This window comes from Diabrotica undecimpunctata, chromosome 9, assembly GCF_040954645.1.
Source record: "Diabrotica undecimpunctata isolate CICGRU chromosome 9, icDiaUnde3, whole genome shotgun sequence".
Lineage (NCBI taxonomy): Eukaryota > Metazoa > Arthropoda > Insecta > Coleoptera > Chrysomelidae > Diabrotica > Diabrotica undecimpunctata.
Genome location: NC_092811.1, coordinates 36,939,950 through 36,955,366, shown reverse-complemented (window position 1 = coordinate 36,955,366; position 15,417 = coordinate 36,939,950). Strand labels below are relative to the sequence as shown.

General features: G+C 31.8%; 1 protein-coding gene and 1 long non-coding RNA gene across 2 annotated transcripts in view; one reads left to right on the top strand and one right to left on the bottom strand.

The window, feature by feature from the left end:
• The first annotated feature begins 816 nt into the window (after positions 1–816).
• The window catches only part of LOC140449850 (probable multidrug resistance-associated protein lethal(2)03659), a 162,645-nt gene continuing 148,044 nt past the window's right edge, over positions 817–15,417 (top strand). Inside the window, exon 1 of the mRNA XM_072543219.1 lies at positions 817–1,038. Within this exon, the coding sequence (XP_072399320.1) occupies positions 962–1,038 (77 nt within the window). The 5' untranslated portion in view covers positions 817–961. The remainder of the gene's footprint in view (positions 1,039–15,417) is intronic.
• LOC140449390 (uncharacterized) lies at positions 12,824–13,352 on the bottom strand. The gene is made up of 3 exons (XR_011951795.1): positions 13,209–13,352; positions 13,013–13,132; positions 12,824–12,954 (listed from the first exon to the last, which is right to left on the bottom strand). It is a non-coding gene; the product is annotated as an uncharacterized lncRNA (long non-coding RNA).

Here is a 15,417-nt window from a genome sequence, read left to right as displayed (position 1 = left end):
AATTTAATATATTATATGCATTTTTTTGTTTGGTTTTTATTATAAATCTCTTCGTTCTAAATAATTTTAGGAATAACTAGAAGCTCGAATAAAAATATTTATACTATCGTCAATGATTCAGATAAAACAATTACCAAGGATACCCAGGTACCTGGGTATAGACACAAAGGTTAACCAGGAAAATAGAGCATTTTTCACCTCTATTTTTGATTTTTAATCATATATTATTTTTGTCGACTTGAGATCATGTCCATTTTTCCTTCATTTATTGTGAATTACTAAGTTTCTTCAGTGTATTATCACCAAAAATTTGATTTCGATAAACAATATACTTGTTTTATTTTTTTGGATGTTCAAGTTTTTTTTTTATTTCTGGCAAATTTTAATTTTGGCACTTAGATCACTTAGCTCGACCACTCAATTATACACAAATTATATACTAGCGAAGATATGACAGATCCGAAACTACAAAAAAATAAGAAAAGCAAAGAAAATCTGGCTTACAAAATAAGTAAACAAGACTATACGGCGTCTGCCGTAATCCTACTAGATTATACGGCGTTCATGATAATTTTCGAGTTATGAATGCACCGGTATTGTTGATACAGCTTTTTTTTATTTGTTTTCCATTATTAGCGTAACATTTCACAATACATGCAATATCTAGCAACAGCCTTATTCCACCAAGGCAAATATTATCTCTTAAAAAAATAAAAACCTATTCCATTCCAGATGCTATTGGTGCCGCTCGAGATTTCCGCGAAGTCGTCAAAGATCTAGCGCCGTCAGCTCGGCAACATCGCATTCGCCCAGACCGTATTCCGATTCGATCAGTCTACGGCAGTCGGTGGTAAAATTGGGACAGATGTGTGCGATTGTCCGCTCTGCAGTTCGCGGACTCTCGAAACACCTACGAAGTGTACTTACAAATTTTACTGTGATATACCGTGTTTAAATCAAAATGGACACGGGGAACAAGACCACTAAACCCCGCAATCCTGCGGAAAATACCAATCCGATATCTTTGCTCTTTTTTTTGTAAGTACATATATATTTTTCATAATATGCATAATATATAATATTTATATACGTATATTAAATCTATATTATTAAATATATTATTCATTTAAATTTTCCCAATATTACCCAATACCTTGAATTTACTGTTTTATATCAATTATTATACCTATTTTCTCACTTTACAATTCAACGAACTGTATAACTTGGGAATTCCCAGCACAACCTCTTCAATTATGAATTTCTTGCCTTTTTAATTCGCTCCTTACGAAATACAGAGTAAGTTTAGTGAAGTTTTCCTCATTAAATTTATGTTTTACTTTCATACCATTGATTGAATGATTGTCATACAAAATATTCTTTTTTGTTTGTTCGTTTCATGATTCAGGTAATCATTCATAAACTCTGAACATTAATTTGATATTTCTCATTTGTCTAAGGCTTTATCTTTGCGTTTTCACTATTATTTTAATGTTGTCTTTCCTATACTTGAAAATACTGTCAATATTTTCTATTATTTAGTTATCTTTTCAACTGGGGTCCAGTATTCTGCTTTGTTTATTTACCAGGTCATATGTTTTGTAATTTGGACCTGTAATATCTACTAGCTATAGAGTAGGTGTATAGGTTTATAGTTCCTATGATCCAGCTGTACAAAAATATACCGACAGATTTTTGGTACATTTATTAATCATTATGCTTTATTTGTTTACAAGTGGCACCTCATTACAAATCTTCAGTACTCTGCAAATAGCGGGTAAAGTTTTCAAACTGAAATCACTCAAAATAACAACCTCTCCTGTTGAAATTTAGCTTAAGATATTATTTTTGAAAGGGTCCATCCTGTTTACATAGAAAGAACAATACAAACCCATGGATTATATATCTAACAGGTATGGAAATCATGAATCAGTGTTGGAGAAAAAGGGACAGATTTATATATGTTATAGTTTATTTTTATGAACGAGGGAGTAATTAGCATAGCTCCGACCACTCCATGGGCGTGCTCAAGATTAATTGAAAAATTACTTTGAATAATTGTAAAAAATAAATGAATTATTTCAGTGTTATAAAGTGTTATGTGTATGTAAACAAAAGTGACCTCTTTTATCACACACTATATTAGAACTGACTGGCCTACATTAAAAAGGGTTTAAAAAATTCACATTTTTTTTAATTTTTAAAAATTACAAAAGAGAAAAAGAGTTTTTAAAACCGTCTAAGGTATGTTAAATAGATGAATAAAAATATTAATATAAAACTTACTGCTACTTGTTACAAATCCAAATCAGATTCAGAAGATGAACTTTCAGAACCAAGATTTATAATAACTGGCTCGATCATTTTATCAGTAATATTGTCCAGCTTCCACATTTTTTCCTCTTCTTTAATAGTGTGATTTACTGCCTTTTCCCAGTTTTCAGGTTTTACATTATTTACGGCCTCCAAAAACAACTGTTTAACATCATGAATTTTAAAAGTGGTATTTTTTCTTGAAACTTCACTCTATCTGTGCCCATACCAGTTCAATCGGGTTTAATTCACAATGATATGGTGGGGATCTAAGTACTGTCATTCCACGATTTTTGGCAATTTCATCAATTTCGTATTTTTTAAATTTTTCTTTATGAAGGGCACACTACGAATAAAGTTCCTTTCTTATAGATCCGGGATGGTACGTAATATTTTTTGAACTCATCCAATTCTGCAAGTCTTTTTTTAACCACTTGGTTGTGGGCAGTCCTTCTATAAGTCTGGAGTGATAACTTGCATTATCCATTATTATTACACAGTTCTTAGGAAGAAGATCTATCATTTGTTCGAACCATTCTTGAAAGACATCAGCGTTCATGTCTTCATGGTAGTCACCGGTACGAGTTGATTCAAAAGTTAATAAACCACCTTCAACAAAACCGTCTGAACTGCCAATGTGTACTATTATCAGCCTGCGCTCCTTTCCTGATGGTGGGTTTAAACCAGTAGATAAGTTATTTACAAAAGCGTGCCTTTGACTTGTAACAGTTTCATCCTGCCAAAATTTATTTGGTGTATGACCCTCGTTGATCCATGTTTCATCAAGATAAAATATTTTTCTTTTTTGGTTTCTCATTTCCTTTATGGTTTTTAGAAAATGTCTTCTCCATATGACAATATCGCTTCTTTCTAATAAAATAGACTTTCTGGGATTCTTTTTTCAGCGGAATCCTATTTCTTTTAAAAGTTTCCATAACGTACTTCGACTCATTTCTGGGTAATCCTTATCATCTCGAACTGAGACAAGAACTTTATCCAATGTTGGAAATTCTTGTCTAAAGAAGAATTCATGCACTTTCCGTCGAAGTCCTTCTTTAAAATGATATTCTATTTGAAATTTTGGTTTCCCTGGAGCATTACGTGGCATTTGAAAACTACCACATTTCTCTTCTTTAATAACTCTGTAAATCGTAGATTTCCCAACACCAAGTGTACTGCTAACTAACTCAACGGTCTCATCAACACTTTCACATAAACGTTTGTCTGTAAATGATTTAAAACAATTAAATATTAATGTTTTTTCATTAACTGTTAGAGGACCAATTTTTCGGCGTTTACACGGCACTTCCAAATTTTCCATAACACTAGTATACACAATAAACTGCACCTTGCAACTGAAGTACCTACTTTTAGTGAACTGTTAAGAATTTTGAATACGCCACTTGGACCTTCCTATATACAAAATGGAAAAACCCACTATCACATTTTCTGTGGAATAAGTTTAGAAGGTAATTATCTAGTCAATTACTGTCGTAGATTCCTGGAATTAAAGAATTAAATGTTTGATTGTTGAAACCCTTACTTCGTGGAATGCACTCATTTCAGATAAAATAAAACGTTTTATTTTATCTAAAGAATTAAACTTTATTTTGCAAATAGGCAAAGAATTAAACTTTATTTTGCAAATAGATAAAATAAAACGTTTTATTTTATCTAAAGAATTAAACTTTATTTTGCAAATAGGTAGGTACTTATTAAACTTTTATTGGTTATATATAACCAATAAAATAAACATCTTACATTTCTTGCAAATTCATTAGTACCTGTTAACCTCCATCACTCCGACACTGGCAACCTTATTTAGGGATTAGTAACCGTCACAACTATTGTATTCTATTCTGCTCCAACCTTTATACCTGGTGGTCATACTCAATTTAAAATTGTTTTCCTATATACTTCTGTAAACTTGTTGACAAATATCTGTTTTTCATTGAGTCACCCGTATCAACAGTTTAGGGATTTGCATACATAATTTATTGTTTTATTACTCTCTCATACATAAAAATACACTATAAATAAAATTGATGTTAAAGTGGATATACCGTATTGATACCCAGTATACGCAGTTTAATTTTGTGTATCAGTTGTCGCACACGGTCTACTACACCGGTCATAAAAATAGTCCTCTGGATGCATTTTGTTTAAATTTTAATAAAATAATCCATTGTTTGTAGTTTTTTTGACATTATTTATTATTATTGACATATTTTGTTTATTTAAAATGTTTATTTACGTAGCACGTTATTTACGTATATTTTAGTCCACAATTTTTATAATAGTTTGATTTATTCTCCTTTTTACTAAACAAATTCTTCAAGTTTGTCAAAGTCATTCTTCAAGAACGATCTTAAACAAAAATAAAACATAATTTCACCAAGACTTATCATAAAAAAAATATAAGAGATGACAACAAGAACAAAAATAATAAAATTCAGCCGGAATATTGTTACAGTCATTGCAAATTGGATTTACATGTTCCAAACAAAGATACTTTCTACAAATCGAACAAAAATATTTCGTTTTTTGATTCTTTTTCCATCCAGTCACCACATCTACCAATTGCTCTCGGAGTTCTTTAAATTGGCACGACATTTTCATCCAAATGACACATCTCCTTTCGAATCCTTATTGTCTTGGCTATATAGACATTTTGGCTTCGATTCTTCTGGTGGTTGTACATAAGGCTAAATGCTAAATTTGTCAAAACTTCTAGTCGGGTCTTTGTGGAATTTGGAATGTTACAATTTTAAGAGCAAAGGAATTTATTCCTGTACCATTTAAAAGACTGAACAAAACAACGATAGCCCATGTTCTACTACAACGTGCCACACCATATTGAGCGCATAATTTATCTACGGTATGAACACCGCTTTTTGTGCTGTTATATGCTATTATGACTTCCGGTTTTCCAGTTACAGGATCAACGTCGTCTTGATGGTGCATAGTGGAATATAACAGAACGTTTTTTTTTGTTTATATGACACTAGTGTTCCTCTTGAACCAAACCGAAATGTACTAGAGCTAATAGGTCGCCCTTGATTGTTAGAGAAATATGCAGGAATTTCTCTTCTATTTACTTTTATTGTTTTCAAGAGAGTTAAACCATTTTTTTTTCAAGATTGTACCAAGATCAACGCTGGTGTACCAATTGTCGGTGGTAACATTTCTCTTAGATCCGTAGAGATGTTGACAGTCCCGTTCCGCCGCTGCCGTGGTACTAGTGTCTAGTCAGTAGCTTGGTTCTAAAAGGGCCAAAGTCATAAAACGCTGTTTTTGGGAAACTGCTTTAGAAGATTCTTATACAAAATGATCTACAGTTATTGCTAATATTTTTTATATTGCAACACTGTTTTTTTGTCTTGTCATTCTTACATAGATTACGGAATGTTTGGCATCAGTAAAACTGACCCACATTTGTTTTTTTTTTTATTGGAAATATGACATTGGCCCTTTTAGAATAACAAAAAAATACCCCAAAATGTTACTTTGGCCCAATTAAGGAATAATAACATTGCAATAATTTGAAGAGATTAATGTTTATTTTATAAAAACATAGTCACAATCAGTAGGATTACAATGGTAATATTACATCTCATCATCTTGATCGTACTCCTCATCTGCAATAAAATTATCCGTTGCAGATGGTGATGTAGTCAAAGTATTGAGAAACTGAAGGTAATATGGACGACTACTCTCCTCAACGTAAGGTAACATGTCTTTCAGATGTTGTGTTTTATTCGCTGGTATGCCCAATGGTTTATCAGAGATTGGTAACAAACGAGTAGTTCCAGAATTTCTAGTTCTTGTTCTTAATAAGCTCAATGTTTTATAAGGCTCATCGTCGGTAAAGGAGTTTTTGTATTTCATCACGCCAAGATTTTCACTTGAATAGTAAATAAGTCTTATTTTAGACCACACCACTGGTTGTCCTTGAGTATTGGTTTTTGCATGCTGAAATTTGCCAGATAATAATGATTTAAAACAAAGACATTCTTCTTGCTTCATTTCTTGAACAAAAATTGGTGGTTTTCTGGGTATTAGACGAATAAGGTTAGCCCAGTCTCTAGGAATATCTATCCTGGCAGTAGTAGAATTTTTAGTTTTTTCTATTGCAGCATGTATAGTGTCTGCTTCCATGTGAGTGTGTCCGGGTACTAGAAATTTGTGATAAATATCAATCTTCCTTCCTTGGTGTTTGGAATGTTCAATAACGGTAAGAAGCATAACTGATAGTAAAATATTTCGATTTTGCCCAGGGCAGCAGTCGCTATACATAATGATTTTATTTATATGAGAGGGAATACTATTTAGGTAGGTGTATAGACAGGAAGCAATTTCTTGTCCACCTCTTTGAGCTATAGTTTCATTCCATAGGTAGCATTTAGCTGAGTTTGTAGTTCCTTGCGTCTCAAAAATGGTAAGGTTCAGAGTCCATAATTTTCTTTTATAGAATGAAATGCTGCTTTTTAAGTAGGGAGTGGGCAAACATTTTTGTAGGTCAAAACTGAATACCACCAAATTTGGATTAAGTTTGCAAGCCAGTCTATCTTTCTTTTTCTCTTCATAAGCAAACTCTGCTAAGTGTTCGCAAGTAGTACACGTATCATTATACGGTTTTTTAAAACACAAGTTAAATTCTTCCACGAAAATTTGTCTGTACAGTGATTCGTTTCTAGGTGTTATGTTGTTTTCTTGGCAATACTCACAATATAGCCTATACATTTTTGAAATAGAAAGATCGGGAGGCAAATATTTCTTTGCAGTTTTCTCTCGAGCGTAGTGACTTTGAAACGAAGGAAACATCAGAATGTGTTGCCTTATTACATCTTTCTCCTCTTCCTTTATTTTTGGATGGTTCGTATGTTTTCCACGACCATCGCTTGAGCAAATATTTGATGTTGAGGAACGCTTTTTGTTCATTATTACCCGAACTTTTTTTAAGGTTACATCTAACGTTGATAAAAACATAACTTGGCAAACCTCAATTCTCTCTGAGTTACAATCTAAATAATATTGCCTGCTATACTTTCTTCTACTTGTTTCATTACGGCCTCTTATTCTTTGTACTGCCTTCTCTCTTTCTTGAATGTGACTGGCAATAAACCGATTTTGAGCTTCCCAAGCAAGATTATAAAATTCACTAAAAATGGTCTGCCTTTCTCCATTTGATAATTTTTCAAAACATTTCTTTCGGCATTGACATGGATTTTTTAATGATTTCTCTGAAATCTTTTTACCTTGAATTGTAACATATTCTTTTCCAAGTGTTTTTAAGTTCTTTCTTTTATTCTTTTCCCAATTATTTGGATTACGCTTCCTTTTTCTAATTTGTTCTCCGTCCAGAACTTTTTTTCTTCCTCTTCTATAAGAAGTTTCATTCCAGACAGTCAGCGTATGTTCTGATTCTGTACTTTATTGTATTTTTCGATGATGATTGTTCAGTTGTTATATCTTGTAATTTATTGTCTGAAACAAAGAGAGCAAAAAATTAATTATCTGAAACAAAGAACTATTTACATTGGTTTATCTACCTGGCGAAATGCTTAGTCCAGGATCATAGTTTTCTTGTAAAACAGTCGAATCATCCTGTTTTGAAGGCAGCGGCACATTATCTAAAATTTAAATAAAAATTGTTATTAAATTGCACTAAGTGATTTGAAAATAAGATTTATAGGACTGAAATGTCTTAGCATAAGTTACTAATATTCATACAGTCGGCCTAGTCACTAAATTTGTCCTACATGGTACATTTTTTGAGTATACAATTTTTTACTTAGTTATCATTTCGTCCTTACATCTAAATCTTGTAATATTACCAATTTTTAAAATAAAGTTAACCTATTTACTTACCGGCTTGTTTATTTGCTTCCATTTTGTCTAACTTACACAAGTTAACAAGTTTCTTTCCACGGTATAACTGCTCCATCACTTTTTGTATTTTAAAACACACACTCAGAGGCCTCAGAGCCACTGTCGATTTTTTAATACAAAGATTAGGTACTACTTTTGCACTCACGATAATGTGTATAGACAGAAACCTAACCTAGAAATAAGGGGCCAATGTCAAATCAAATCGAAGAAGGTTTTGTTAAAAAGGGCCAATGTCAACATTGGCCTGTATAGAAATAAAATTTTTAGAAGCATTGAGGCTGAAGTCTACATTGGTCCTTTTTGCTTTAAAAATTAGTGTTGATTAGAGATTGACATTAGCCAAAAGTAATGCTGTAAGTCTGTTGTTACTCTATCTAGACATTGGCCCTTTTTACACAGTGTTGTTTATTTGAAATCTAAGACAAAAATGCACTTATGCCCAAACAGTCTAAAATTGACATTGGCCCTTTTAGAACCAAGCTACTGATATGAACCACCCACTTGTTTTTTGCGAACGTATACTTCCATGTTACTGGTATAAAATAGCTTCGCATCAGACAGTGCACATATTTTTATACCGTATCTATTGGGTTTGCTTGGTATGTACTTGTGGAACGAGCACCGTCCTTTAAAAGCCTACCCCCTTTAAAGTGTTAATACTTATTTCAGGAACAGCACTTATGATGGACTTGTTAGTATGAAAACGTTCTGATGTAGCCCGAAAGGGTTTCCTTTTTTTTTTTTAATAAATCTACCTTTTTATAAAGGACTGTTTAAATAACATTTTTGTGATTCATAGTATACAGCCGACTAAAGGAAATTAATTTTTTTTCTAAATTTTAAAAGGAACATATTTAAAAAAAATAACAACCTTTTGTTATATCAACCTGATATGTTTCAGAATACCTCTGCTCGTTTGAAATATTTTAATTGCTTATAAACACAAATGAATACAAAAATATTTCTACGTTATAACGAACACTTAAATATGTATGTTAGTTCAACGTGACCCTGTATGGCATTTGATATTTCATGGTTAGACGTCGTGAACAAATTGTTTGCTTTGATAGACAGAATTTGTACAGTTCAATTGATTAGAAATTGGGAGTACTCTAAATGTCAACGAATAAAATATCTGTACATAAATACGCATTCTAAATACAGTAAGGTCTCGTTTTATGCGGTGGATACGTTTCACAGAAAAGCGCATATAAAAAAATCGTATAAAAAAAGACGTTACTTGAAAAAGTAGGGATACGTTCCGTAGCCTTCAAAAATTGCATAAAACCGGTATCGGCCGATATGCGCTCGACCGTTTTGTGCCCTTACCTGAAATCGGCCGGTTTGCGCTCTAACACTTTCTTAATGGAGATGTATAGCTAATTATTTTCTTATATCGACCGTTTTGCGCTCTCTTGTAATCGACGTTTAATTTTATTCTACCATAACGATCAGGTAACGATTAGGCTAGTAAAATTAGTTTTAAAAAATCATAAAACTATAAAAAAAATCGGTTGCCTGTAAAGTCGGTTTTATGGGCGAAGATTTTACGTGACAACGTCTTTTTCTCGGTAGAATATTTATTGATATGAATATTATTAAATTGCACAATAGGAACAAGGAATTGAATGAAAATAAGAATTGCACAAATTTTAACTATAGAAATATATTTTGTTTACTAAAACATTGTACATGTAAACTTAAACTTAACTACAGTCGATCCGCCGGATCTTTGCACATCGTCATCATTCTTATTATAGGAAATAAATCAAAACATGTGAGTCAAACGTATGTCGGCTATAAGAATTATTATAAAAATTAGAAAATGGCTAATATTACAATTGACGTTTTTATACTTCTCTTTTATTTCATTTATTGCATTTAGAAAACTGGATACGTATACATTTATGAACGTGATTTTTCAATTTTTGGAAACCTATAGGTTGTCCAATAACATCTACAGTAAATAAATATTTAAACCATAGTAATAAGAAATTAAAGTATTTTTATTGAATATAAGCAAATATATGGTACTGACATATCGTCAGATGATGTTCCTGTTGTTGGTAAATATCGGTTTAGATTTAAGAAGGTTACAAAAAAGAATAGTAACAAAAATGTGATATGAGAAGACTAAAATGTGAGTAAACAAAAGAGACGTTTTTAAAGATTAGATAAGAACATCTAATAAAAAAAAGAGAAAAAGAACAGTCAGATGAATGACAAGATACTGCAACTCATGGAAAAAAGAAAAAAATCAAAGAACAACACAAGAATGTATTACAACAATATTCACAGACAAATAAGAACACAAATACGAAAGGCCCAAGAAAATTGGTTAAAATCACAGTGTGAAGAAATATATTTATTGAAAGAAAAACACGATACGTTTAAAATGCATAAACAAGCAGCTGGTCTTTAGAAATTAAATACAGCTAACAAACTGCGAGATCAACAGAGAAACATCATCACAGATAAAAATCAAGAAATTTGCATATGGACCAAGTTTATCAAAGAACTCTGATGATAGTAGATCCCAACAACCTCCATCCCACATATGTAATGACCACTTACAAATCACATCAAATGAAGTGGAAAAGGCAATATTACAACCAAAAGATGGCAAAGCTCCTGGACCTGACAATGCACATGCTGATCATAAAACTATTTAACACCAACGGTACTCAACTCCTAATAAAAATATTTAATGAACCAAGAACATGGCTGAAGTCACGCCGACGTTTATTGCTGTACCAAAGAAAACAAAATCCGTATCCTGCAGTGATTTGCCGACCATCAGCTTAATGAACCATCTTTTAAAGATATTTCTAAAAATCATACATCAAAGAATATATAGACTGTGCGAAGAAAAATTCAGCCGTAGTACAAAGTTTAGTTTTCGGAATGCAGTGGGTACGAGAGAGGCTCTCTTTAGCATAAAAAGGCTATTTCAACGATGTAGAGATGTGAACTGCAATACATATGCATGCTTCATTGATTACCATAAAGCATTCAGGTTAATGAACAGAAAGAGTAAAAATTGGGACCATTCCTTAGAAATTAAATGTAGGATAGAGAAAGCCAAATCTACATTTCAAAAATGGCTAAGCTATTCAAATGTCATGATTTATTCACACCCATAAAAATCAGGTTACTACCATGTTATATCTTTCGTATACTATTGTACGGAGTTGAGTCGTGGACTTTCACAGACACTACCTGCAGGAACATTGAGGCTTTCGAAATGTGGCTTTATCGTCGAATCCTGAAGATATCTTATACCGGTCACGTTACTAATCAGGACGTTTTATTAAGAATGGAAAAAGAAAAACAGCTGATAACCACAATAAAAACAGCCAAAATAGAATACCTTGGTCACATCATTAGCAACAACGAAATATATGAAAAGTAGATGGAAAACGAGGCTCAGGAAGGCGAAGGATTTCCTGGCTGAAGAATCTATGTATGCGGTTCAACACAACAAATATTTTCAGACCAGCAGTGTGCAAAGTACAAATTGTCATGATAGTCGCCAATATCCGAAACGGGTAGACACTACAAGAAGATCTAAAAAACTGAATATAAATCTACTCCAGTGCTCCATCATCTTGATAATTTTGTTTATTCAGTGTTAAATATGGTTTTCAGACTTAAGTAATCACTTTGTTTTAAAAAATGGTCATACAAAAATTAACACAACGAACTTCAAATAAAGAAATCTATGCATAATAAATTAAAAAATAGAAAACTTGAGCTGGGTAAAAAAGAATTTATTATAACAATAATATAATTTAAATATTTATTGAAGCCTTATACACTATACAGCCATGTAGCCAATCATAAATTTAAGAATTCTTCACTGTCAGAATCTGAGCCACTCATATTACCAGTGTCTATTATGATTGGTTTAATGTTAGTGTCAACCATATTTTTTTTTCGGATATACCACTTTGTAATAATTTCATGAGTATGTTTCACACATTTTTCCCAAATTTCTGTGTTACATTGGTTTAGTGCCTCTTTCCACATATTTATAACAGCATTATCAGAATGTCCATCTCTACCAACATTCTTATTGTAATATGACTTGCAGTTTGCCCAAATTAGTTCAATAGCGTTGAATTCACAGTGATAAGGAGGTAGTCTCAACACTTGATGGCCGTGTTCTTTTAGTAGTTCATGCTAACAGATGTTTTGCCAATAAATGCAACTTCTTTATCCCTTAATTCATTACTTATACTTTGCAGAGTAACATGTTTCTTAAAAAAAAAAAGAACAGATAAGTACAGAATAAACCACACTGTTATAACTAGTTCAATGAAAAAGAAGTAATACTTTGATTTTATAAAACTATAAATTATTTCAAATTAAAAAACTCACAAGAAAATTGACTTAATATCCATTAATGTATTCAGCAGAAATTTTCTTAAACTACTCTCAACAATCTTTTTTACAACATACATTTATATAAAGTATTGATTAAAAAGTACCTTCTGGTTATCATGGTACATGATACCATTATCTTATGGTATATCAAATTCAGATTGAAGAAATTTTTAACTACTTACTTTGTTGGTACATGTCGTATACTGTATTAGGCACTGCCATTGTTGATCCCTCAGACAGATCAGTTGTTTTGTTTTTCGGACGAGGTCTACTTTTGCCTGGCTTTGAAAGAATGTGATTATTTTCTTTCCTTTTAATAATTGTACATACTGTTCGTCGTTATATTTTTAATGCAGCAGCTACTCTCTTAAATAAAGAATTGTTTAATGATTTTCATAAACGAACATACATTTCAATATGTTACCTGTTGAACAGACGAAAATGGCTCCAAAGGCCCTCCATTTACTTTTTCTAATTCGAAATACTCCAACACATTCAACACAAGTTGCTAAGCTTGAGAAGTTAAAGGCTTGCCAGGCATACTCTAAAAATAAAAACCTTTAAAAATATTTCACTAAAAAAATTTATTATTTGTTATTAGCTAATACATGAATTCTTACCTTAATAAATTGAACACGAAGGTAAGGGTTAGTCGTTATAACAACTGTTTGTTAAAAATATGTATATTTAAAGTATGAAAAAGGATTGATTATTTAAATCAAACGAAAATAATTTATAAAAATATTACACTCTGTCAAAACAAAATTTCCAATAGTCATGTCAATTGTCAGTAGACGAATCAATCAGCGATCATTGTTCTATGGCTGTCTTTGTTCAATGCATGGTGTTGTGTATGGACAGGCGGTTTAAGTTAATAGTTTTAGTTTCTGTGAGTAGGAAAGAGACGTAACATAAAAAATAATTCGTGAATAATGTCATACTTGTGCAAAGATCCGGCGGACCGACTGTAATTTCTATTTGAGTGATTTTGTTGAGGATAGGACGATGATAGGAGAAATATGAAATGAAAGGAAGTGTTTCTGCTGTAATGTGTCTTGAACGCCAAGAACGCTCGAGAAAGACAGAGACCAGTGATGTTCCGTGGAGCTTATCCAATATCGGGAGATGTCTTCGGCAAAATTCGGTAGATCATATGCAATGACGTAAATTATATATATATATATATATATATATATATATATATATATATATATATATATATATATATATATATATATATTATAATACAGTGCGTCCAATTAAGTGAACACCATAATGGAATTTTTTTTTAGTTATATGACCTAAAACCTAAAATCAATCATCAATTAAATTTTTTGAGCCATATACACGAGGTTTGTCAAAAAATATGAACATAAAATTCATATTTTTTGATAAACTGCCTATATTACTAAAAAAATTTAATATCTGATGATTGTATTCTAAGTTTTAGATCATTCAGAACTTTTTAGAAAGAATAACTTTTTTCCATAAAACTAAAAATAGAAAAGTTTCCCATTATGGTGGCTAATGGTTCAAAAGTTAAAGACCTTAAATAATTATGCTGAACTAATTATTAGAAATAACCATAATTCATTGAATTTTGTTTAATAAATAAAGAATCAAATTATTGGGACCAAATGCTCACATCAGCTATTATGATACAAATAAGGTTTAATAATATTTTGAGAAATAGTTATAGGTCATAATATTTACAGAAAGTTAAAACGTTCTGGTTCAAATAGATGTAACAACCATTATCTGCTAATGGATTAAGTCGGCAGTCAAAGAAAACCGACAGCACACACACCGTCATTTAGCTAATAATTTATCACTTGATACTTGAGATTCTTTGAGAATTGAAGAGGCGTGTGTGAATGATTATGATTACGGAATGATGTTTATACAATATGTTATTATTAGGTATAAAATTACGAACTTGAATCTCGGGGTATTTCGCTTTCTTTGCATCTTTGCAAATATATTTTTAAACACTATAGGGAAGTATCAAATGAATTTTAATACAAACGTATTAAAAATACCAAGTATTAGGTTACACTGAAAAGTTTTTTGATGGTAACAGAAATAAAAAGATAAATTGTATTATCCGAATTTATTTTCAAGTCATTGTGATATTTGTTTTAAAATTAGGTAGATTCAAGGGGCAGTTCGGTAGATCGGTAGATAGGAATCAAATTCGGTAGATCTACCGAAAAATCGGTAGACGGAACAACACTGACAGAGACACAAGCACGGAAGCACGCACCGATTCAACGCGCCTAATTCTCTAGTGCTGCGCGCGCAGCGGACCGATCATGTTTGAGTGGGAGAGAGACGCAAGGCATTCGCCGGTCCGGCGGGCCTCTCTCTCGTTCGGTGACTCACTGACTCCGAGCCACAACCTAATTTAAGACGTTGTCACGTCAAAAATAAAAATAAACCATCTTCCCTTCACACTTTCATTCAGGCTTAGGACTGTCATAGTTTATACATAATATAAACATTGGCGTGTTTAGAAGATGTTTTTTTTTAATTTTTTCATTTTTTCGTTTTTTTTAATTTGTTAATTTTTTTTTGTTTTTTTTTTATTTTTTTTTTGTTTTTTTTTCGTTTTTTTTTTAACTTTTTATAGAGTAAAATACAAAAAATTCTTGGGAATAAAAAATTGTCTATTGCAGCTTCTGGATATATGCCAATGTCCTTAAACACAACCTTAAGTCCCTTGTATCTTTATACACTTCTCCAAGAAATTAACGGACCACTTTGAAATATAAATATTTTATTAGCGTTAATAAAAATTTCCATTTTAATGTTATATTTTGCAAGTCTCTT